General features: G+C 46.4%; 1 protein-coding gene across 2 annotated transcripts; it reads right to left on the bottom strand.

Moving 5' to 3' along the window:
* Positions 1–51: 51 nt before the first annotated feature.
* Positions 52–24,704, bottom strand: IGSF9 (immunoglobulin superfamily member 9). Of its 2 annotated transcripts, none has more exons than XM_056816174.1 (20): positions 24,552–24,704; positions 24,041–24,229; positions 16,209–16,361; positions 14,833–14,987; positions 14,417–14,534; positions 10,176–10,317; positions 9,581–9,726; positions 9,233–9,375; positions 8,939–9,079; positions 7,175–7,291; positions 6,796–6,946; positions 6,465–6,588; positions 5,691–5,866; positions 5,006–5,259; positions 4,396–4,480; positions 4,072–4,242; positions 3,461–3,503; positions 2,010–2,861; positions 871–998; positions 52–536 (listed from the first exon to the last, which is right to left on the bottom strand). In XM_056816174.1, the coding sequence occupies exons 1-20, from the start codon at positions 24,601–24,603 to the stop codon at positions 358–360; spliced, it is 3,519 nt and encodes a 1,172-aa protein (XP_056672152.1). In that variant the 5' UTR covers positions 24,604–24,704; the 3' UTR covers positions 52–357. The 2 variants fall into 2 exon arrangements, with proteins under 2 accessions (XP_056672152.1, XP_056672153.1); XM_056816175.1 differs by having other exon boundaries at positions 5,006–5,256.
* Positions 24,705–24,894: the final 190 nt, after the last annotated feature.

Here is a 24,894-nt window from a genome sequence, read left to right as displayed (position 1 = left end):
CCCCCCCCCCCTCCTTCAGCTCCAACGCCGGGCACCAACACACAAGCAAAGTATTCTCAGTCTCTCTTTAATTGCCTGTTAAAAAAACCCAACTTTCCCCACACCTCATTCACACAGAAGGGGCAGGGGCTGACCCTGAGATCTCTGTAGCTACCCTCACTTTGCCCTGGGGGAAGGAGAGGCCCCCCTGGGGAAACCCAATTCAACCTAAGGGAGACATTACTACCCACATCCTTCCCCCTACCCGGGCAGGGTTTGTGCCTAGGTACCAGCTGGGGGAACTGATGTCCCTGGTATCCCTAAAGGTGTCCCTCTTCAACATTGCCCATAGATCCTTGTCCCACCACCACAGGGGATTCATAGCAATGTGGCTTGCTCTGGATGGCTAATGGGATCCCGACGAACAGGCAGCCTTGCCCGGGTAGCATCACGGCGACGTCGGAAGGCCAAGAACTCTTCCCGGAGTGCAGCACAGCGTTCCTCTGGCCCAGGGAGGTGGGCGGTGTCCCAGGTGCCTTCCTTTGGTTCCTTGGAGCCTGTGAGAGCATGAAGCAGAGGACTGAGAGATGAAAGGATTTTTAAGCAACGGATTTAGAGGTTATCAAAGCTTTAGTGGACAAGATAAGCAAGGGACATGGAGGGAGAGAGAGACTAAGCCAGCCTTGTGTGAGTAAGACAGGAATATTCTGTTGTCTCAGAATAGAGAGTAAGGGTACAACTCCAAACTAAATTTTGTTGGAAGTTTGACATGAGCTGAATACATGGTTGGAGAGGTAGGCAGAGACAATCCTGGGGCAGAGAGATGTCCAGTGAACTGAGCTGGGAAGGATGAAGAGTGGGACCTGATCCCTTGGCCTGGATCTCACATACCTAGTTTCAGTTCAGGTTGGACCCGGAGGCCACTACCCCTCTGTCCCAAATGCAGGGATTCTAGGAGTTCCAAGTCGCCAGGAAGCTCCGAATCCCACTCATAGTTTTCATCCACTGAAGTGTTCCTCCTGTAGACATATGTTCAAGTGGGTTATGGAGGAGAAAGGTTTAGGGTAGTATGGCCTCCCTTATCCAGGATTGGTGATGGAAAGTACCCTTAGGCTCAGAGGAATTCGCACAATCAGAGATTAGCCACTACCTTCAGTGAATTTAAGAAGATTGGCCAATATGGCAGTAAAGGAAAGTGATAAATGTTGAAGAGGATGTGGCAGAACTGGGACACTAATGCATTGTTGGTGGAGTTTCGAACTGGTCCAACCATTCTGGAGGGCAATTTGGAACTATGCCCAAAGGACTATAAAACAGTGTGTACCCTTGGATCTGGCAATATCACTACTGAATCTGTATCCCAAAGAGATCATAAAAAGGGGGAAAGGATCTATTTGTGCAAAAAATCTTTATAACAGCTCTTTTTGTGGTGGTCAAGAATTGGAAATTGAGAGGATGTCTATCAACTGGGGAATGGCTGAACAAATTGTAGTACATGCTGGTGATGAAATACCATTGTGCTCTAAGAAATGATAGGCAAGATTGTTTCAGAAAAAGCTAGAAAGAGCTGCAGGAACTGATGTGGAGCAAAATAAACAGAACATGGAGAACACTGTCCATAGTAACAACAATACTGAATGATGATTAATCTGTGAAAATTTGGCTACTCTCAGCAATGCAACGATCTGGGACAATCCTGAAAGACATATATATGATGGAGAACACTATTCACCTCCAGAGAAAGAACTGTTGGAGTCAGATGGATTTGGACCAAAGCATACTATCTTTGGCATCCGAGTATTTATGGTTTTATTTTTGGGGTTTGGGTTTTGTATGAGCTCATTCTTATAACGATGGCCAATATAGAAGTGTGTTTTGCATGACAAAAATAAAAAGAAGAAGATAGGTAAATCAAGTTCTTGGCCCAAGGGAGGAAGAATGAGAAGAGTGAGAAAAGAGGGCAATAGAAAAGGGAAAGGGTATCTGGGATTGAGATCCTGGTCTGAGAAAACAAAACAAAACATCCTTACCTCTTACTGACAGTCAGCACGTGTTCCCTCCGTGGCCACCTCTCAAGGCCAATTCCTCCACTAGCCCAACTGCTAGTGTCCCCTGAGGGGGGACTGAGGTAGCTGCCCCCAAGAGAGGGGGCCAGTGAGGGTGGGCGAAAAAAGGAGGCACTGCCCCTCCCACTGCTCTGACTGGTGAGGCTGCCTCTGGGCACAGCAGGGGCTGGCCCAGGTAGCCCCCTCTCTCGAAGTGTCCAGTCTGCCAAAGCAGTGTAGGATGAATCAGAGCCCCCACCACTGACCCCACCCCCAGGCAGAACTGCCTTAGGAAGGCCTAATGATGAGTCTAGAGGTCGAGATTGAGTTGTCTCAGTCCCTGGCCGAGTATCCATGTAGTCAAGGGGTAAGGCAGGACTGGGTTCTTCAGCAGGGGGCCAGTCCCCATCAACATTCATCTCCCGGAAAAAGGGGAGACTCAAATACTGCAGCAGGGGGCCAGGGGCTGGCAGGGGGCTAGGTGGCGGGCCCACCGGACTAATGTCAGCAATGTAAAGAGGTTGGGTCACTCCGCTAGGACTGCTGCTGCTACAGTCAAATGATCGAGCCTGGCGATGGTCTTCACTTTGGGGCTCATCTTGGATCTGGGTCAGCAAAACCTGGGGGGACTCAGCACCTGGTCCCATCACAAAGCGCCCATCAGGGCCTCGGCAAATTGGTTCCAGGGGAAGCGGGTTAGGCAGGAGCTGGGCAGCAGGAGGACTGGGGAGCTGGGCAGGCTCCCCCCATAGCAGGCTTTGTCGGAGGCTGAGAGATGGGGACTCTTGGAGTTTGAGCTTCACCATACTGTCAGGGCTGCCCGAGCCTGGAGCAGAACTGGGGAAGGATGGGGCATCAGTGCCCATGTCGGCACAGAGGAGACAAAGGACAACTCCAACCACCCAAGAGCCAGAGATGGGAGATGGGAAATTTGAATAGGACAAGACAGTACTAAGGAGACAAAGGCAGAAGGCAAAGCCAGAGCATCTAAACAGGGGTTCTTAACCATTTTTGTCAAAAAACCCAGTGGCACTTTGTTGAAAACCTATGGACTCCAGCTCAGAATAATGTTTTTAAATGCACAAAATAAAACAGACAGATTACAAAAGAAATCAATTCTATTGCAACTATTATAATTTTGTTGTTGATGTTGTTCATGGAACTCTGAGTTAAGAACCCCTGGTCTAAAGGAAAGAGAAGGCTAGCATGGCAGTGGTGGTAAGACTGGGTACTGATTGGTATAATGCCTGTGGGAAGGCCAAAGGTGAAGCTTCCTCTCCTCAGGGCCCCCCTTCAAACTCCTCTGTGCCAATCAAGCCCCACCCATCCCCCAAGTCCCCATTGGCTGCTTCCCCACCTAAGTTGAAGAAGAATAAAGGAAGTAGCACAGCCCAGGGCACAGCAGGGTCACAGGACTAGGGAATGGAAGAACTTACTTCGGAGGTGACTTCCTTGGGGGGGAGAAGATGAGTGGTAGATCTGGAAGGGTGTGAGAACAGGGGCATGATGATAGCCATGGAAAGAGGACTCTGGTCTTTTGTTTACTCCATGCTCCAGTCCCTGGGACATGCTCCTCCTACCCACCCCATGGAGCCCCCAGCCCCAACATGGGAAGCTCCAAAAGCCCTCTAGATGGAGTGGGAAGGAGCAGGGGACAGGGCAGGGATCTTTAGAACTCTGGGATAGGACATGGCACAGAACTGTAGGGGGCAGAGAAGGGGAAAAGAGGAGTTGTTCATCACAAGTATAGGCATGGGGTAGAAACCTCTGCCTGGGGTCTAAAGCAGAATGGGAATTAAACTAGGGGAAACCACCTGGAAGAATAGGAGCTGCCCTGGGGCTTGGAAGTGGGGCCAGGTGAAGGGGTAGGGGCTTAACAAGGCATGGGGCCAGGTGGGTAGAGGAGCCTTTCTTGGGGGTGAAGAGGAGGACCTAGGGGAAAGGATAAGTGAGGCTAGGGTACATCTCCCCACCCCCAGTTGAGGTACAAATGAGAAACCAGTCTAGATGGGCAACAGGATCCAGGTTGCAGTGGTGCAGCACCTACCTTGGTGGCGTTTTCGGAGTCTGGCAGCCCGACGTCTGTTCATGGCACAGGCAGCTATTGTGCTGATGAGAATGGCTACACTCAGGAAGCAAACACCACCTACCACACCGGCCAGCACAGGCTGGGGAAGTAGGCCTGGAAGCTGTGTTCGAGAAGGGTACACCTCCATGCCTGAGTGTGGAGGTAGCGAGAGGAGAAGAGAAGTCAGTGTGGGGAGCTGATGCCAACAGAACAAGCCAAAAGATTCTGAGGGCTCACCATTCCCAAAGGTGAGGAGGTTCTACTGCTCCTTAAAACCCAAGATAGTCCCACCCCAGGCCTCACCAGCTGTAGAGATATTGGCCACGTTGCTGGGGTCACTGATGTAGCTGCCTGCAAAAGCCACGAGACGGAATTCGTAGAAGGAATCCTATGTTGGGGCAAAAGGACAGGGAAGATACAAAAGGACAGGAAGATACAGCTCAGTGGTCTACACAGAGCAGGCGCATGATCAAATGCCTTTTTGAAGGTGATGGGGAGAAGGAAACAGTGAATAAGGAGCAGATTAGCCTGGAAAATGTCAAAGGATATATCTTCCCAACTGGTGACTCCTGAGCCCAGACCAACATTTTCCAAATGGCCCGGCCATGCTCACTTCACTCCAGACCCTCTCTCTGGGTCTCTCTCTGATTGTTCCACCCACTGATTGCAGCCTTGCCCCCACGCCACTCCTCTAACCCTTCTCCCCACTTCCAGCTCCCCATTTATGAGTAGAGCCTATCTTGTTTGCTTCTATTTGTATTCCTAGCATATAGTGGTGCCTGGCATATAAATAAGTGCCTAAAAGTACATCCTCTCTTCCCCCTCTCCCTTCTCCCTCCCTTCCACATCTTTTTGTCTCCCCATCTCTGGTTCTGTCTCTCTTTCTTGGTCTCTCTTCCCTCTTCTCTCCTACCTTGATGAGCCCAGGCACCAGCAGCTGAGTGTCAGCTCCACTGATGGCCCTGTCCAACACTTCCCAGCCATGAGAGCCATGCCGCCCTTCCAGGGCATAGCTAGCCAGTGTTTCAGGTGCCAGCAAGGGAGGCTCCCAGTGCAGCAGCACACCCCTCGGTGTCTTTGTTGCCACAAGCCCTCTGGGTGGGGACAGAGGTAGTTGGGATTCCGTAGGGTGTAGCCTAGGGACCTCCTCAGTGGTTAGGAACCCTGCTAGGAACAGAGGGACATTCAGGAAAGAAAGCTGCTTCACTACCCCCAAAACCTTTCTACTTCTTCAGACTTCCAATTCCTTGGCACTCATCTCTTCTCTTTCCACAATCCTGCCACAATTCCCAAGCTCCCATTGTCTTTTCTGAACCAACATTCCTTTTTGTAGATCTTTCTTCCCCCTAACGTTCATCCCCTTAAAGTGACTGCAAATAGGGTAAGCCAATAACACCCCTCTCCAATAGCCCCCTCTACAACTGCCTCTCCATGCCCAAGTTCCCAAACAGCTCACTCCCTTCTCAATTCCTCACTGCCCCAACCCAAGCCCCTCTCAGACCCTTCCCACATCCCTGCCCTACCCCTACCTCTACCTCTGCCACTCTCCTCCACCCCAGTTTTATCTTTGTAGCTCTCATTAGGATGAGAAGCCTCACCGTCAGGGGAAGACAAGATGATCTCACTAAATGGGCCACTCCCAAGCTTGTTCTGGGCCAGGACGCTGAACTGATAGCTGGTGTGGGGTTGCAGACCTGCTACCACGAGGTGGGCAGCACCCGCAGGCACTGGCAGAGATATCCAGTCATGGTGGGCACGGTCAGGACGCTTGGCCCTGTGGAAATTGAGATTCAAGGAGACCGAAGGCCTGGGGAATTTGGAGCACAGAGGCAGTGAGGAGACAATACTGTACAGAACCTCCAGGATGGGCAAGGGATGGGGTAGGAGGTGGCAGAACCACAGGAGCCTTCAGGTTCCAGGACAAACAAGTAGTCTATGTCTTCTAGTCTCTTCAACCCACTCCTTTCTGTAAGTGTCCTCCCTTCTCTGCTTTTGGCTCCTGATCACATTCTCACTGAGGGAACTGAGACTAACCCATTGAATAAACGCAGTATTCTCAAACTTTTGTTTAAGTGGGTTATAGGTATTGATTTACTGTATTAGAAATTAGAAAGTCAGTAGCATTACCAAAAGAGTTTTGACCTTATGGACCCACTGAAAGAATCTAGGAGATCTCCAATGGTCCCTGGTTCACAACTGCTGCTACAGATGTAGAACCATTGGGACAGAGAGATAAGAGATTTGGGGAAGTTTGGGATAAAGAATGGGGATGGAACATGAAGGAGAAGGGCAGTGGGATTGAGGCGGTTAAGGAAAAGAGAAAAACCTCAAGGAACTGGCCAGGAAGAAGCAGGGGGAAAGGGGATACTCACAGAGGGGTATACCATACACTGAATCTCTGCAGGTAGCCACCATCAAAACCAGGCTCCCAGGAGACATTGGCCCCCTCGGGCAAAGCCAGCACAGACACATTGGTGACGGCATGGGGACTGGTGCCTTGTTCGGAGGATGGAGAAAGGGTAGAATTAGGGTTAGTAGATTTGGAAGGACTTAGAGCAGGATTTTGCTAGAGGCCCTCTATCCTGAAGCCCCTTTCCGTGCTTCTCCAGCATTCTGAATCTGGAGCCAAACCCCCTCTGCCCAGATTTCCCATCTCTCCTACCCCATGCTCTCTGCCCCAAGCCCTGCCCCGTGGACACTGACCTAACACGTAGATGTTAGTAGTAGTTGCCACACGAGCTACAACATTGCTGGCACGGCATTCCCAGCGCCCATGGGCTTCCTTACTCAACGGCCGCAAGACCAGGCTGCTATTACTATCCACCTGGGCCTCACCCCGAAGACCTCGGTCCACCTGCAGAAAAACCGTCCATCACTCTCAGTGACAAAGCCTGCCATACACCCCTTACCTCCCTAACACTACTCCACCCCATAAATGAGAATGAGATCCTGGAATCCCTGCCTCCTCCTCCTCCTCAGAGGAGGCCTTTGGGTCTTTTCTTCCCACCAGATGCCTGAGGATGAAAGGGTAGGAGGAAAGTGAATACTGAGTACTATGGGGCCCTCAGTCTGGGTGTCTCACCTTAGCCCAGGTGATGGCAGGGGGTGGATCTCCACCAGCTGAGCAAGGGATGAGCAACTCCCTCCCCACCTCTTGGAAGTACTCTTTCTTTGGTTGTTCAATGAAAGCTGGAGGAGCCTGCAATGAAGGTCAAGGTTTGAAGGGAGGAAGGACAGGGGTGGGGGCACCCCATCTCCTTCCCCAACTCATTCTTAACATATACATCTGTCTTATATGCCTATGGGTCAGCCTCTCTCATCACCTAGCTCTCTCTCTTTCCACATTCTTCTCCCACTAGCCTCCCTAATTTTTTCTGAGTCCCCACAAGCTGAGGTGGCAGAAAATATGGGAAGGTAAGTTATTTCTAGGGAGGGAGATAACTCCTTGGGATAGATAGTCAACTGAGGGCACTTGCTACAGAAGAGAGCAAAATGCTTTCAACAGGTCAGGAGGAATAAGCAGGAACAGTTCTCCAATTCTTGATTTGGTGACTTCAATGCCAGCTTTTTATTCAATAATTCAAATGGTCAGGGAGAATGGGTTGCATCCTCCTCCTTCCCCCTACCAGATAAATTTACCTTGTGCCTAAGTCAAGTCATATCAAAACTGCTCAAAAATCTTTAGTGACTCCCTATGTACAAAGGAAAGTTTATTAAACCAAGTCAAGCTTTCAAGTCTTTCCACAATCTAGCACCACCCTTATCTGAGTCAGCTAGTGGTGAAGTGGGCAGAGCACTGGACCTTCAATCAAGATAGACCTGAGTTCAAATCTGGCCTCACACATTTTTTAGTTGTATGATCTTGGGCAAGTCATGTAACTTCTATTTGCCTCAGTTTCCTTGACTGTAAAGTAAGAATAATATCACCTGTCCTGAGGATCAAATGAGATAACACTTAGCACAGTGTCTTAAACAGAATAGGCTTTAAGGTTCCTCACCTCCTCCATGCATTCTAGCCAAGCTAAAGCATGCTTTGCATTTTCTTATCTCCACGCTTTTGTTCATAATGTTTATAATTCCAGAATGCCCCCCTTACTTTCCTTCAATTCTTTAATTTCTACCTACTGTTTTTTTTTTTAAACCTTCTGTCTAAGAATCAATACTAAGTAACAGTTTCATAGCAGAAGAGTAGTAAGGTTGCCAACTGGGGTTAAATGACTTGTCCAGGGCCACCCAGCTAGTATATGTCTGAAGTTAAATTTAAACCCACTACCTCCCATCTCCAGACTTAGTGCTCTATCCCCTGAGCCACCTAGTTGTAATTCTTTACCCCTTGTTTGAAGCCAGTTGGCTATAATATTCCTTTTGGGCAGGGACTGTTTGATTTTTGTCTATGTATAAGATGTACGTATACATAACATTGAGTAAATTACTATTCAGTTGAAAGGCTGTTGAAATGAATTTAAATCCAACTCAAAGGCTATCTCCACAAAAGCCCTCCAGGGGAGGGCCTCCAGCCCTCCTGCCAGGACTAACCTTCCCGCTTAAATCTCATCTAGCCCTTTATTTTGCAGTTCTCTAAGGCAGTGACTTATCACTGTGTATTCCAGTGGGCTGCAGTACTTCATTTTCTTATTAGATTGTAGACTCCATGAAGGCAGGGATGATGTCTTAAGTGCCACACTTCCTGGCTCTGTACAGAATGGATCTTGTTTCTGTCCCTTTCCCTACTTTATCTCTCCTGGGAACACTGTCTGGGAGAGCTGGCATCAGAGAGTTTCTGCCACAGGTGTCCGAGGATAAGGAGAGGCTGGAGATGCCATGGACAAAATCCACCATCGCTCACCTTGAGCAGCACACGAGTTGGAGAGGAAGGCCCAGCTGTGCCATGGCTGTTGTAGGGAGTACACGTGTATTCTCCTAAGGCATCCTCATTCCCCAGAGCAATGACTAGGGAGCCATCTGAAGCCTGGGACCAGCCTGGGAACTGGGGGTGGGACCAGAGGAAGCACAGAATGGCAGAGATTGAAGGAGACATTGCAAGGCTATATTGCCCCCTCCCATTTTCTACGGAGTCCCCTCTCCCCAACTCCCATCCTGCTCCCATTGTGAACTTTCTCCCCTTCCGCCAATCCAGTACCTTGTCCAGGTGCAGGGCCTGGCCATCTTTGGTCCAGTTGACAAAGAGTAAAGGGGGATTGGCACGGGTGGGACATCGTATCACTCCTTGCATCCCCACAGGCAAGGGAGTCTCTGGGGGCATTGCTGTCACCTGGGCAGGGTCTGAAGGCAAGTAGGCAGCAAAGGGAGGGAAAAAACATATGGACCAGAATGTCCTATGTCACTATGGTGTGGAGGAGGAGAAAGGGTAGGGACAGGAGTCTGGGGATGTGAGGCAAGGGATGATACACTGAGAGTGATGAGAAAAGAGCATTAGAAGGAAAGGCCAGAGCCACAGGGAACAGGGAACTCTAGGGGAAAGTCTTACACAGGACAGTGAGGTAGGCAGATGCTGAGGGTGGGTGGCGAAGGCCATTACTTGGCACACAGGTATAGCGTCCAGCATCATCCGGCTGGGTAGCCTGCAGCCGGAGGCTCCCATCCACCAGGATCCGAACTCGAGGCTGCAGGCGGCTGCAATGGAGTATGTGTGGAGAGTATGTAAAAGAATCCTAGAGCAGGTGGGGGGAATAGCACTTGCAGCTGGACCCCAGACTGTTCTCCATAAGTTTTTTCCTCATGTGAATTTCTTCCCATCTCTACCTTGAAAGCCAGGAAGGGACCGGTGGTAGAAGAAAAAAATACAAAACTTTCCAATCTTTAGTTCTGGTGAACAAGGGAAATTAAAGGGGACAACTTTGTCCCCTAAGGCCAAGAAAATGGGTTAGTGGTGAAAAGCTGGTAAATTTGGGGACTGGTGGCAGCTTTGAGGTGTGGATCCATTTACAAGAATAAAGAAAACTGATTCAGGGAGGGCTGGCTTTATAATACTTGTTTGCCCCTCCCTTGCTGTTTGGGGTTCTTACAGAGGTTGTCAGGGTCCCTGTCCCATCCAGAAGGGGTTCCCCCTCCCTAGGTCTCACCTGATGTGGAAGACATTGGTGCTTCCCTGGTACCAGCTATAGGTGAGGTTGGCAGGGTGAGCCTGGGCCTGGCAGGCCAGGGAGGCATCTTGGGAGGCATTAACTGTGCTATTTTCAGGGGGCACGATGATGACTGGAGGTCCTGTGGAATTAGCACATCAAAGGGGACTCTACCATACTCATCTCCTCAACATAGAAGAAAGAACTCTCTGCTACCCAATCCCTATCTTTGTCTCCATCCCTTCAACATTCTCTCTCAGACAGATTACAAAGTTTGTTATGGAGATAGAAGAGCAACAGGATATCTCCACTTGGATTACTATACATAATCACAATTTCCCCTACAAGCCAGTGCCCCTTCCTAACTCTCCCATTTTTCATCAGGGAGAAGACAGAAGTGAAGATGGATGACAAAGGGCATTGCTTGAGTAAAACCCATGGCCCATGGCATCCTCAGGCTGATCAATGAGAGAGGCTCCCATCAACCCATAAAGAAACTCAGGGCTACAGTCCAGGCATTCTTCTATCTCCCCACCCCAGTCCACAAAGCTTGAGGTTGTCCTTGATCCTTCCCTCTCCTTCAGTCCATATGTCCATCCTCAGTCTTCTTCCTTCCTTCCTTCAAAATGTCTTTCAGATTCCCTTTTTATTTTTTGTCCCTATTTCCCCTGCCCTAGCTCAGGCTCTCATCACCTTGTTGCTGTGGTATAGGAGCCTCTGATTCTATATGACCCCATGAATTTTTGTCCATGAGTTTTTCTTGGCAAAGATACCAGAGGGGTTTGCCATTTCCTTCGCCAATATGCCTTCATTTTACAGATGAAGACCTGAGGCCAAGAGGGGTTAAGTGATTTGCCCAGCATCACATAGCTAGTAAATGTTTAAAGCTTAATTTAAACTGAGATCTTTCTGACTCCATGCCCAGTGCTCTATCCACTACAGAGGTCTTCTGGATGGTTTGATTCCAATCTCTCCTTTTTCCTCAAACTATGAGGCATATCAATCACTGCCAGACTAAACATCTGTAAACTCTCTTTTGTCACGTCATTTGCTACTCAAGAATATTCCATGGCTCTTAACTGCCTTAAGAGCATAGGAAGTAGGGGCAGCTAAGTGACTCAGTAGATTGAAAGCCAGGCCTGGAGACAGGAGATCCTGGGTTCAAATTTGGCTTCATACACTTCCTGGCTATGTAACCCTGGGCAAATCACTTAACCCTCATTGCCTAAGCCCTTACTTCTCTTCTCTGCCTTGGAATCAGTACACATTATTGATTCTGAGATGGAAGGTAAGGGTTAAAGAAAAGGAGCATAGGAGCTAAAGGTGGGAGAAATCTTAGCAATTATAAGATTCAATTCAATTCCTTGAGCATTCATTAAGCACTTACTATGTTCTAGGCACTGTTCTAAGAGTTAGATCATAGGCTTTGACTAGAGGAACTCTAAGGCTATCTAGTCCTATCCTCTTATTTTATAGCAGGAGGAAACCAAGACCCTGAAAGATTGAGTGACTAGTACATGGTCACTCAGGTGGCAGAGCTGGAGTCTCAAATTCCCTGGTTCCACCCCAGGAATGTTTCTCCTTCATCAAAATGTGCCCTGGATACCTCTGCTTCATCTAGTATAACCTTACTTTATGTATAAGGAAACTGGGGCCCAGAGAAGTTAAATATTTCTAATGCATCAAGACTTTGGCTCTCAAGTGGACAGTTAGGTGATAGTTCCAGTGCCGGATTTAGAATTCAGAAGACTGAGTTGGAATCTGTGGAGAAGAGAGAAATTACAAGGCATGCATGCCTTGTAATTTCTCTCTTCTCCACAAATTTTAACTCTGTGACTAGGGGTAAGTCATTTAACATTTCAGCCTCAGTTTTCTCATTGGTAAAAATAGTGATAATGATAGTACCTACCTCCTTTGGGTGTTTTGAGGTTCAAATAAAAATATATGTAAAGTGCTTGGAAAACCATAAAGCACTATAAAAGTGCTAACTATTATCATAATTCTTCAAGTCATTCCTAATATACGTCAGATCATCTCAGAAATGCAGAGGAATTCAGAGGACATCTAATCAAATTTATACCTGATCAAGAAACCCTTCTGAGGCAGCTAAGTGGTAGATTGATTGCTGGGTTTGGAGTCAGGAAGATATGAGATCAAATCCAGCCTCAGACCCCTACTCACTGGAAAAGTAACCTGTCTGCCTCAGTTTTCTCAACTGCTAAATGGGAATAATAGCACTTATTTTGCAACTTTGTTTTAAGGATCAAATGAGATATTTGTAAAATGCTTAGTATAGAGCCTGACACAATGTGTAATGAACCCTTCCTCCCTTCCTTAAAAGTGCTAAAAAGTAATCATCTAATCTATGAAACCAACTTTATTCCTTTCCCCAACACACAATTCCATTCTGGTCTCCCAGCACACAAAATATTCATTCATTCATTCCTGCTTCTATGCTTTTGCTCAGCATCGGTCCTACCTACTTGAAATTCCTTACCTCCTCCTCTTCTCCACTTATCTAAATCCAATCCATCCTCCAATTCCCAGCTGAAGTCCCACCACTTCTATGAAGCCATTCTTCCTCCTGAAAAGTCCCGATACACTCCTAGCCAACACTTTCCTATTAAGCACTTGTATCTGTAGTGGCATTATGTGTGCTAGTGCTTGCTAATCAGACTGCTAGTTCTTAAGGGTAATGTAGTTGGATGTTCCCTGAATCTGGAGCTAGATCACTTGCTTACTTACCATCTGAGTGATCTTAGAAAAGTTATTGAACTTCTCTGGGACTATAAAATGAAAAGGTGAGACTAGATGATCTCAAAAGTCCCATCCAGCTCTAAATCCTGTGATCCCATGGCTATTGTTTCTCCTATGACAAATATAACATGACTGGGAACATAGCTGAGACTCAATAATTATTTATAGATTAACTGATGCCCCTGAAACCAAGATAATATTTTTACGATAATGGCTTAGCCCAAGAGGCCCCTCTTCACAAACCTCAGGCTTCAGACACTAGCTCTATATGTTCTCTGATTTCTTCATTTAAAAAAAAATTTCTCCATTCTCAACATCATATTCAATTTGAACTTTTAAAATACATTAGGTGTTCACTATGCGCAAAACACTGTACTAGATATTGGGAATGCAAAAACCAAAAGGAAAATGTCCCTATCTTCAAAAAACTCATTGCCTATAGGGGAAAATACATGTAGAAAAGTAAATAAATACAAGTTGATTTGAGGATGGAGAGAGCATTAACAATGGAGGAAATCAAGAAGAAGAGAGATTTGGGCTAAATTTATAAATGTGGGGTAGAGATGCACCTGCATAGAGATAACAATTTAATCTAGGGATTCTTAACCTTTTATGAGTCATTGAATCTTTTGGCAATCTGGTAAACTCCTTTCAGAAGTGTTTTTCAATGTATAAACTGACATAAATTATATTCAATTACATCAAAGTATAGTTATCACAATATTTTTTTAAATAAATTCATGGACCCCAGGCTAAGACCCCATGAAAGCTGGTGAGATTATAAAGGGAGAGAGAATATGTACATAGGTGGCTGAAGATATATGATCAAGGCAGCAAAGAAGACTGAAGAGGAGAGTAGCCAGAGACACAGGAGACACAGGAGAGTGCAGTGTCTTAAGAGAAAAGAGAGAAGAGAATACCCAGGAGGAAGGGGTGGTCAACAGTATCAGAAATTACCAAGAAGTCATGGAAAATGAGAACTGAAAAAAGGCCACTAGACTTGGTGATTTAAAGATCATTGGTAACCTTTGTGAAAGCAGTTTCAAGTAGTGGGGGGTCAAGAAGAAAGAGAATGAGCAAATAAGGATAAATGGAATATGGATGATTTATTCTGGCTGCAAAAGGAAAAAGAGATACAGGGTATACTTGAGGAGATGGCAGGGCTAGATGAGTTTTTTCAAGGATGGGGGAGATATTGGCATGCTAATAGGCTACAGGAAAGGAGCCTTTATACAGGGAGAGATTAAGATGGTGGCAAGGGGATGGAAAGGCTAAGCTTCTAAGAAACAGGAGAAGATGAGATCAGGGCACAAAAGTTTTCATATTCAGTTCCTTCTCACCCCAGACCCTGTGTCCTTTCTATAGGAGTCAGTGTCTTTGATTTTCCAGTCCTTAGCTCTTCTTCCAGTTCCTATCACATCATCATCTCTTTCCTTTCCCCCCCATCCCCCTTGTCCTTATGTACTCTCAACCCTACTGCTTACCATGCACCAGCAAGTGGGTCGTATGAGTGGCGCTGCCCTCAGTGTTGGAGGCATGGCATGTATAGATTCCAGCACTGGACTGCTCCACTCTTCCAATTCTAAGGGTTCCATTCTGCACCTGGGGGAAGAATGGAAGGGAGGAACAGAGTTCTCATCTCCGCTTTAGTCCCTAGCTTAGTCATGTGATACCAGGGATGACCAGGAGAGGGCAGAAGAATCCCAAGAACAGGGAGACCCGGTGACTACAGCACTCAGTTCCAGGAGCAGATCCCACCCAACTGCCTCCTGCTTCCAGCAGCAGGGGGTTGGGGGGTGGGGTGTCCTCACAGCCCCGTTCATCCTCTCTGCCCATTGCTTGCTCAATCCCTACACCCCTTTCCCAATTCCTTTCCTTTTCCACCCTTCCTGCTCCATACCTGCACCTGGCCCTGGCCCTGGCCCAAGTCTCGCCCATCACGCTTCCAGGCCACATGAGGCTGCGGGCTGCCACTGGCTGCACAGTGCAGGGTCACTGGGTCCCACTCCCGAACCTCTAGTTCTGTGGGAGGAATCTCCAGGAATCTGGGAGGCGCTGTTGAAAAAGAGGCAATGAGAGGGTGCAAGGCTCTGGACAGTCAATCAATCAATGGGAGGAAGAAGTAGTTTCTATCTTGGGGGAGTCCGCAGAATCTTCCCCCCACTGCGCCCTATCACCAGCCCAGGAAGCATCTGGTGCCTTGGGTGAATTGCCCCCGCCTCTCCCCACCAGGGGAAGGCAACACACAAGACAGGCAACAAAAATGTAAGTATTATTATTCCCAGCAGAAACCCCACTGCCCCTAAGGTTAATTAAATTGTATACACAATAGGATCCATAGCAGATTTAGACCAAGAAGGGAGACCTTAAAGGTCATCGAGTCCAAGGCTCTCATTTTACAAAAGAGAAAACATATGCCAAGAAAAGTCAAGCAACCTGCCCAGGCACACAGCCACTAAAATATGAGGCAGGATTTGACCCCAGGCCCTCTGGATTCTACTTCAGCCCTCAGTTAAACCACAAAGGCTCCCCACGGAGGGACGGTATCCACAAGGGCTCCTCCCTACCAGCCCTGGCAATCCATGGCCCAGGGCCAGGATTGATGGGTGGAGCTGTCATTGAGAGCTAGGCTAGGATTAGTGGGACCTTCAGGCTGGCTGAATCCACACCCTCCCCCATATCAGACCTGTTTGGAATTGCCAAAGGGGTGAGTAGGGCTTTTCAGAGGGAGGAAGTGCCAGGGGAAGGCAGTATGGTGTAATGGAGAGAGTAGTGATCAATTCCAGTCTTTATCCCTCCAGGAGAGCTGGGTGAGTCAGGGCAAGTCATATATAATCTGTGCTTAGTTGTCTCATCTGCAAGATGAGGATAAAAATGTCCTCCCTATCCTGTTTTGAAGATTCAAAGGAGATACTGTGTGTGAAGGCACTTTGCAGAGGGTTAAGATCATACACGAATATTTGGTGCCTAACACCCCAAACTTGGAATTTGTCTTATCGGTGCAAGGAGGGAAGAAAGGGATCAGAGGAGAAAGGGAGAGTACAGAATTGGAGAGAAGATGGAGGGGAAGGAATGAAAGGAGAGAAGACCATGGAAATGTGGGGAATATGCCATGAAAAGCTATAAAAGAGAACTGTACTTTATATAGAAAGGAGGTTAGCCTCTTCTTGTTATCCCTTTTGAGCAGTTCCCACCTTTCAGCTCCCCTGCCCTCCGACATTTCCTCTAATCTTAGACTTCCTTCCTCCCCCTGACTGCTTTGTTCCCAGCCCTTACAATTAACCGTGAGGTGCACCCAGGAGCCATTGGCAAAGTCATCTTCAGGATTGGGCTGATCCAGGAAGAGCACACGACATTCATACCAACCCTGGTCCTCAGTCTGAAGCCTTTCAATTATTAAGGATGCCCCTTCCTGTAGCCGAACACGCCCTAAAAGAAGAAAAACCATGGTAAGGGGTTGTTGTATTATCTTTTGAAAAATTCCTTACAGACACCCAGGAGTGCCCTTTGCCCCTTTGGACCTTGGGAAACCTGGCAAAGCATTACTACCACAATTGGGGAAAAAAGGTCTGAAAAAGCTGGTCCCTTTGTCCAGAATGCCTACTTCACCATCTCCCCTTCCAAAAATGTGCTTTCCCCTCCTCCCCCAGCTCCTGTTTCTGCAGCTGGGGACTCATCCCAAACAAAAGGAAACACACCTGCTCCAACACAGATAGCCCCAGGATAAGAAGGCAGACAGACCAGGTGCTACTTACAGGGCCCCCCACTTTAGGAGTGGAGTCAGAAAGAGAAAAGAGACACTAGCTCTAAGTTTCTTCACCTTTTTGCAGGCATTATCCTTCTTGATCCTTGCCTCTAAAGACCTTCATGAATGTGATAGAGGTGAGGCTGAAACTGTTTCCTAGAGACCCTCTAGGGTACCATCTCTTGTCATTCCCCCTCCCCTATTGACCCTGCCACCTATATCCTTCCACCATGGGAACCAGGGCCCCTGTGACTCTAATAGAGCTGGTTGTCCTGGCTGTAAGCCAAGTTTTTCCAGCCAAAGCCCCTAATCTCCCAGAGCTATTATCAGAGGCCTAAGCGCCTTAGGGTGGTCAGAGCCCAGGTCAGTCAGGCAAACAGACTGGAAGCAAAATCAGATGCCTGGTTACCTCACAGGGCTCCTTTCCTCCAATATGCTCATATCTTAAACTGATCTGAAGAATCATGAATCACAGAACATGAAAACTGGAAGGGATCTCATGGACCATTTAGTCTAGTCTATAAACTAACACTAACAACCCACACATGATCATCTAACCCCTGCTTAAAGACCTCCAAGAAAAGAGGAAGCTCCTCTCCCCCCAATTCCTGAAATAATCCATTCCACTTCTGGAGAGCTCTGTTAAAGAAGAGTTGTGTTGTGTTTTTTTTTGTTTGGGGGTTGGGGGACTTCTGACATTTAAACATGCCTCTTTGTGACTTCCCCCATCGTGGATTACATAGAAATAGTCTAATGTCTCCTCCGTGACAGCCCTTGAGATGCCTGAAAGCAGGTATCATTTTCTCTCCTCCTATTCTCTGAGCTCTGCCCTCACCAACCCACCTTCTCTTTTCTTCTCTAGGTGAAATATGCCTCGTTTCTTCAATGGATTCTCTAGGGCATGGACTCAAGGCTTTCCATCATCCTCTAGTCGCTCTCAAAGTGTCCAATTCACAGATATTGATACAGACATACCCAAGCATGCTTGCAGAGAAGCAGACACCTTGACTCAAATGTACACACAACTCCTATAACCATTCCCAGAGGCAAGACACTGGGATTTATGGGAATTGTAGCAGAAAAACTAACATAAACCAAACCTCCTAGACTCATTTCTCCTTTTCCTCTCTCATCCTCCCACAGTCTTTGATTCTAAGCAAAGACTCCGGCTTTCTTTCAGTTCCATACGCATTAAACACTTACTTCAGGCTAGGGGATACAATGGGGGGGAGAAGGGAGTGATAAAGCCTCTTGACCTAAGTAGCTTCCAGACTAGTAGAAGTCTAGACTTGTACAGAAATAAATATAAACATAAAAGTGCTGCATCTTCCAATAAAATTTATACTCCTTGAGAGCAGGGATCAAAGTTTCCTTTTGGATACTCAAGCCCAGGGCAATGCTGTAATAGTAAGCACATAGTAGGTCCTTAATAAATACTTGTTAATTGAAAGGCATAGTGAATGAATGTGTAAACTAAGTTACAGATACACAAGTGACATGGCTTAATGTAGACTCACTACTCAAAAGTATACCCTCCATATAGACACATGCATCCAAAGATATTTATAAAACTCAACTCCAACTCTTTGTTCCCTATAATACTTTGCTTCCTTCTATCCCTTTGAATTCCCACTAAGCAAAATTATGATCACATCCCTTGCTATCCCAAATCTAGGATAGTCTGACTGTAAAGAGAAACTCCTCATATTAAGGAGAGTTAATTATTGTTGTTCAGTTATGTCTCAGTCACGTCCAACTCATTGTGACCCCATTTGGAGTTTTCTTGGCAAAGATACTGGAGAAGTTTGCCATTTCCTTCTCCAACTCATTTTACAAATGAGGAAACTGAGGCAAACAGGGTTAAGTGACTTGCCCAGGATCATACAGCCAGTGTTTGAGGTTGCATTTGAGCTCAGGAAGAAGAGACTCCAGGCCTGGCACCCTACTCTGCTATGTAACCATTTCATAATATTAAAGGCCATATTAACAGGTGTTTATTCAGTTGGGCTGTCACTTTGTAAATCACTCTCAGATGGGCTCTGGGTTGCAGAGCTGTGACAGTGCAGAATGGGGTGGACCTGTTTAAAGGGTTTTCTGTTTGATTCCCCTCCCAGGTGATAAGCCTTGGCTGGGCAAGTAAATATTTAACCATATCCCCACACCTCTGGTTATTGAGTACCCTGAACATAGGTCTATAGACAGCTTCCTAAAACCCATAAATGTGCCATGAACTCCAGGTAACAGAGACTCAAAACCACTAGGAATCTCAAGTAACCAGATTGCTTCAAAAGGTTGTAAAATTAGTCACAGATGTCATGATGGTGACCTCGGGACACTGATATGCCTTTTGACTTATCAAAGATCAAATTGTGTTTCCTAATGTCAGTGTGGAGTATATTTAAATGACCTTTGGTCCCACAGGGTTTCTGTGGTAACTCTCAGTTAACCTGAATACTTGGTGAGGCAGAACACTTGACCATCCTGACAGAGCAGAACAGATGATACCTGCCTTCTGGCTTACATTGGGGGCAGTAATCCTCATATGTCCTCTGAGCTATGCCCCACAGGATGACTGTTACTAGGTCTCTCTTTCCTGGTCTTGGGGAGGCAACTCAGGTAGGCACAGCTCTGTACTAGTTATCAAAGAGCTGGAAATAATACTTGGCCTTAGAGAGTCATGGGAAAGATAAGACCACTGAAACAGGGGAAGGAATACAGGAAAATCTACTACAAATTGTGTAGTTAAATGTAAAGGGTATGAAAAATAAATAATGTAGAAAGAGATACAAAGGAGGCCAGAGAAAGCTTCCTGAAAGCAATAAATTCTTGGGATTTTGAAGAAGACACACATGAAGGACTGCAGGGGAGAAAAAGGGCATTCTGGGTGGGAGAGAATAGAAGAAAGCATTTGAGCTCTCAAGTTACCCAGGACAGGGAGAATACACAGCCACTTCCTTAATCTGGTATACTTCAACAGCATTCAGCTTTGAGTATTTCTGAACCTGGCATTGGTGCAGTGGAGAGAGTGTTGGACCTGGATTCAGGGAGACTCATTTTCCTGAATTCAAATGTAGTCTCAGACACTTACTAGCTGTGTGACCCTGAACAAGTCACTTATCCATGTTTGCCTCAGTTTCTTCAACTGCCAGATGAATTGGTGAAGGAAATGGCAAACCACTCTAGTATCTTTGCCAAGAAAACTACAAATGGGATCACAAAAAGTCAGGCATGACTGAAAAACCATTAAACAACAAATACTAGTTAGGGTAAGGATTAGACTTGTAATTTCATCAGAAGAAGGAATGAATTCCCACATGACGAAATTCCCTCTCCCCTTGCATGTCAGTACTTTTTCTGAAATTTAGAGTTACCTAGAGCACCAAGAAGTTCAATGACTGCCTCGGGGGACACCGCCAGTATGCATCAGAGGCAGAACCTAAAACTGATTTCTTGGCTTTTAGGCCAGTTCTCTATCTATTCTGCCAGGTGTAAAATTCAAGGATAAACTGGGGTTACTGAATCATACATAAGGATCTCTGAAGCTGCATCCTGATTTTGAAAACGACATATTAGAATTATCTATACTTCATTGTATTTTTTATTTATTTTGTTAAAAAATTCCCAATTATACCTTAACCTGGTTTGATAAAAGCATTACAGGGCTCTCTATATAATCCTGTATGGTACACTGCCTTTTCAATAAGATAAAAGTAAAAAGATGAAAGCCTATCAAGTCCTACCTCCTTAATGGAGGCTCTCCCTGATCTCACACCCCTAGGATTTGTGCGGTTCCCACTTCTCTCACTTCCCAATATTCTGCAATTACTTTGTACATATTTTATATATGCAGAGAGACAGTCTGAAGTAGTGGATAAGAAACTGGTATCAAATCAGGAATTTCTGAGTTCAAGTTCTATCTTGACTAAGAGACTCTGGGCAAGTCACTTAACAACTTCGAGCAGAGTAACTCTCTAAGAGTCTACATTATAGAGCAGTTGCTTATCTGCATTAGAAGAAGTTTTCTCAAGGGGATTTCTCTATACCAATGAAATCATGAATTTGTTCCAAAAAATATTTTTTACTTATATTTATTTAGCGACATTATTTCCCTCCAAAAGACTCAGCTTCTAGAAGGCTGTTTCCTTCTTGTTTTTGTATATGCCAGTGCCTAGTAAAGCACCTGACATTTGAAGGATGGAATTAATAAATTATTTAATTGAAAGAAGAAATCTAGTTCTGGGCCTTTGCTCAAAGAAACGTCATTCATGGTGAGGATGAGGATGAGTTCCTTCCTTCTTTTTCCCCATCTTCTACTCAGAAAAAAATGTATCACTCAGTGCTGGGTTTTTTCAAACAGGGGAAAAGTTGGGGCAAGAAAAGAATAGGCTGTAGTAATCTGTCTGCACCAGAAGCAGCTAGATTTAGGCCAGTGAAATCAGGAATACATTGAAATATTGAAGAAGAGAATGAGCTCAGATTGTTTGACTATATATCTGTAAAAGACTTCAAGGATATGTCATCCTATCTTCTATTTTTATTCTCACACATCCATATACATTGCTGCTAAGCATTTAACCAAATTTTGTTCAATTAAATTATATCTTCCAATTGAAAAACCCATGTTTGAGCTGAACTGAGAAAGGGAGCTTCTTTACTTTAGGGTAGGAGATAAGGCAGATTCTCTCTGGTTTATCCCACCATAACACTACAAGTTCCCTTCCAATCCCTCTAAATTTCTGGAGCTCCAAACTCCAAAGTAAACTCCAAAGAGGCTGACTCTTCATAGAACATCAAAGATCCTAGGTCTGGCTCCCCCCATCTTAGCTTTCTCCAAACGCCTTTTCCCTTTCATACCCTTCCTCCTCCCCTGGTAACATCAGGTCCTCTGTCATTCTTCAGTATATAGCACTAATTCCCCTCCCACCCACCCAGATCCTGGTCCTAAATTGATCTTCCTATAGATATACCCTAGATCTCAGGTCTCTCCAGTCCCACCCCCAACTGACAGCACAGAATTTGTGCCCATCTCCCCTTTACTAGCTCAGAGGGTTTATAACAAAGCATCATTGTCCTAAACAACTTCCACCTCCTGTTGCTTAGCAACTCAGGGGTTGGGAGTCCCCACACAAAGGCAAAAGAGGCCTCAGGGGTAGTCGGGAGTGGGAGGGGGAAGGGGGTGTGGTGGTGAAAGGGAAGGCCTACATGGTGCTTTCTAGGGGTTAACAGGCAGCAGGTATCTCTAACCTATCTGACTTTCTAACCCAATCTATAGTCTGGCAACTTCTCACCTCTGGTAAAAGGCAGTAGGGAAAGGTACTTCCCTTATTCCCCAAGCCCTTTCCTCAGAGATATCACCCCCAGAAGCCCTTAAGGACAAAAGGAGTAACAAAAAATGAGGCCAAGAAAGGCACAAAGCCAGGTAAGTAGGCAGAGTAAGAAACCAGAACAATAGAGAGAGAAAAAAAGGTATGTTTGTGTGTGTATGAGGGGTGGGAGGTGGTAGACAGTGGGTGTTTGCTTGGCAAAATATCTCTGCTCATCCCTCCACCCCCATAAGGAGCCCCAGGGGGAAAATTATCTGTTTGGGAGACTGACATCCAAACAAGGGTGTTGGTGGTGGTGGGTGATGCGAGGTGGGGGCTGGGAAGATAGGAAGTTAAGTTTCACAGTTCCCTAAGGGAATCACGGGGAAAGTTTTTTCTCTTTTATCCAGAGCTCCTTGGCCCCCACCACATTCTGCAGCTAGCAGGCAGCCCCACCTTTCTAATAGGAGAGGCTGCCCAGGCAGGCCCTTCTTACACAGCCAAGGAGGGCCCCCTCACTCTTAAGTTTGGATCTCCTCACAGACTCTAACTACATTAGACAGTGGTGAAGCTGGACTGGAGTTGTTTGTATGCTATTGGTCCTAATTGGAGCATCAATTTGCAAGCACAGAGGAAGAGGGGTCCGATTAAGTTGATCATGTCCCTTCCCCCTAACTGGGCCCAAAGCCAACAGATGCCTTAGTTTAAAAAACAACAACAACAACAGCAACAGAAGCAAATCACTGGGTATTCCAACACTACTACCTGTCAGTCTCCTCCTCGCCCACTAGCACCACCCCCAAAAACCTCAGCCAATCCCATCGCTCCCTCCAGGATTCAAATTAGAGAAAGAGGTTGGGTTCTCAGGATCCCACTCCTAGAGAGGTTCAGCATGGAAAGACTTTGGAGAGAGAGAGGTGGAGGAAAAGGTTATTTAGTCTTAGGATTCTCCCCTTTTCCACCACCATCAAGGTTGAAAATATCCCTATCCAACAGTGGTTGCTGTAACAATCTTTCCTGGATCCCAGCCCTTGCATGACACCTCATCACTTCCAGTTCTTGTCTTCATATGCTCCTGTTCCAGCCTTCATCACTGCCATGCCAAGGCTTTAGCTCTGGGAATAGCTATAAGGGAATACTTTCAATTGTAATTCACTGAATGGGTCAGTAAACAATAGATTTCCCTTATCTGGTGTTGAAAAGCTCACAGGGGTAAGTGAGGAGAAAGGAGACTGTCTTTTCTTCCTTGGAAATACCCCCTTCCTCCACTTCCTAAATTCAGAAGAGACATCTGATTGAGCCTTCTCCTGGGTCCAGGCTCCAGTCAGACAGAATTATGGTTCCAGCCAGAGAACCAAAAGGAAACAGTCATTTGGGAGCTGTGGAAATGAAGTAAAGGGCCTAGAAAGAAAGGAAGAGTTTTGGTGTCTAGTACCCTAAGTCCAAGGGCATGAAAAAGAAAGAAATGCATGCCTTATCCTATTTAACCATTGGGCCACAGGTTTTAGGCACTTCCCACTAACCTAGGTGTACCTCCTCCCTCATGGTCAAGCTGCACCCTAATTTTGTGATAGAATGGAGCTCTGACAACTGAAATTGGGGGGCTGGACTACATGACCTTTTAAGGTTTCTTCCAATTCCAAAAAGATGATCTTTAATTCTGCATCCTTCGCCCGGGAAACTTCCAAGACACAAACTAGAATGCTATGTCCGTTCTATGTCAAGAGTTGAGGAATCAGAGGATGGTCCAGAGGGCAGGAGAATTGGGTTTATGATAGAACTTGAGAGGTTGGAGTAGGGTCTGATAGGATTTCAGAATGGAATTAGTTTAGAAGTTTGAAGGGGAGAGGTGTGGAAGATAAGAGACAGAAATTGTACAGAATACCCAAAGATGGGGTATTATTGATTTAAACAAAGATAGTTATAGGGTGAGGGATCTAAGGTTAGGCACTAGGGCTGTAAGTCAGGACAATGGGATGAGAGTTAAGAGAATATGATTAAAAAGCTAGGAAGCCCCCATCTTTATGCCATGGCTACCCCTGCTAAGGAATGGTTCTTACCCACGTAGTGAGGATCGACACGGGGGGAATACAGCCCAAACTGGATGAAAATGGGAAGCAGGAAGCCAAAGCGCAACCACTCGATGACATGCAGGGGGGGCCTCCCCGTGGGGGGCAGTAGGTCACAGCTTAGCAAGGCACTCTCCCCAGTACGGCCCACCACTGTCACTGTCTCAGGTTTCACACGGCCTGTGGGAAGTGAGGGGAGAGAGGCAATGGGAAGACAGCAGGCAGTACTTGGTTCATGGTTATACAGGTAGGTGACTTAGGGAAAAGGCTTTAATTCAAATTAAGAAACATTTCTTTCTAGAGCTATGGCCTTCAACTTTCTGGACTTTGGAACAGAGAGTATCTCCTGACCTAGGTATATATTCAAGGTCCTATAGTCCTTCAAAAAGGCCAGAGGACCCACTAGTACTAGGGATTCATTTCCTTCACAAGCTGGACCTTTGTTATATTTCTCTAGTTTAATGTGGAGTTCTGGGCTTCATGAACCCCAGAAGGAGCTCACCGTCAGCCCCCTGACTCGTAAGCAGGCTGAGAATGGCCAGGCACCAAATCATAGCACAGCTGTCACACCCGGCCCCTCCTGTCCCCAAGGAGCCCTGATGGAGGGGCCGAGGGATGGTCCCTGGCTGAGGGGTGCTCTTCTCTGCTTTCCAGCAAATTCTTCAATTCCTCTATGTGGCCACCCAGGAGTTGTGATTCTGGTAAAATTTGGTATTTGGAAGGCTCAGGGCCGTGGCCCAGGTGACTCTGGATGGGGGCACACTGGGGAACCAGTATCTGAAAGAAGAAGAAAATGCAAAGGGATAAACAAGGCAAGTCAGTCAAGGGAGAATCTACCAGGCTGG

The sequence above is a fragment of the Monodelphis domestica genome, chromosome 2, assembly GCF_027887165.1.
Source record: "Monodelphis domestica isolate mMonDom1 chromosome 2, mMonDom1.pri, whole genome shotgun sequence".
Lineage (NCBI taxonomy): Eukaryota > Metazoa > Chordata > Mammalia > Didelphimorphia > Didelphidae > Monodelphis > Monodelphis domestica.
Note: the sequence above shows the minus strand (reverse complement) of the source record. Positions and strands in the feature narration are given on the sequence as shown.

What these genes read in the sequence shown, in the direction of transcription:
- IGSF9 (XM_056816174.1), bottom strand. Translation starts at nt 24,603, where the DNA reads ATGATTTGGTGCCTGGCCATTCTCAGCCTGCTTACGAGTCAGGGGGCT. An exon ending in AGGGCCAGGGCCAGGTGCAG is followed by an intron (nt 14,535 to 14,832) that starts GTATGGAGCAGG and finishes TTCTTCCCCCAG; the next exon opens with GTGCAGAATGGAACCCTTAG. An exon ending in ACTCCGAAAACGCCACCAAG is followed by an intron (nt 3,504 to 4,071) that starts GTAGGTGCTGCA and finishes ACACCCTTCCAG; the next exon opens with ATCTACCACTCATCTTCTCC.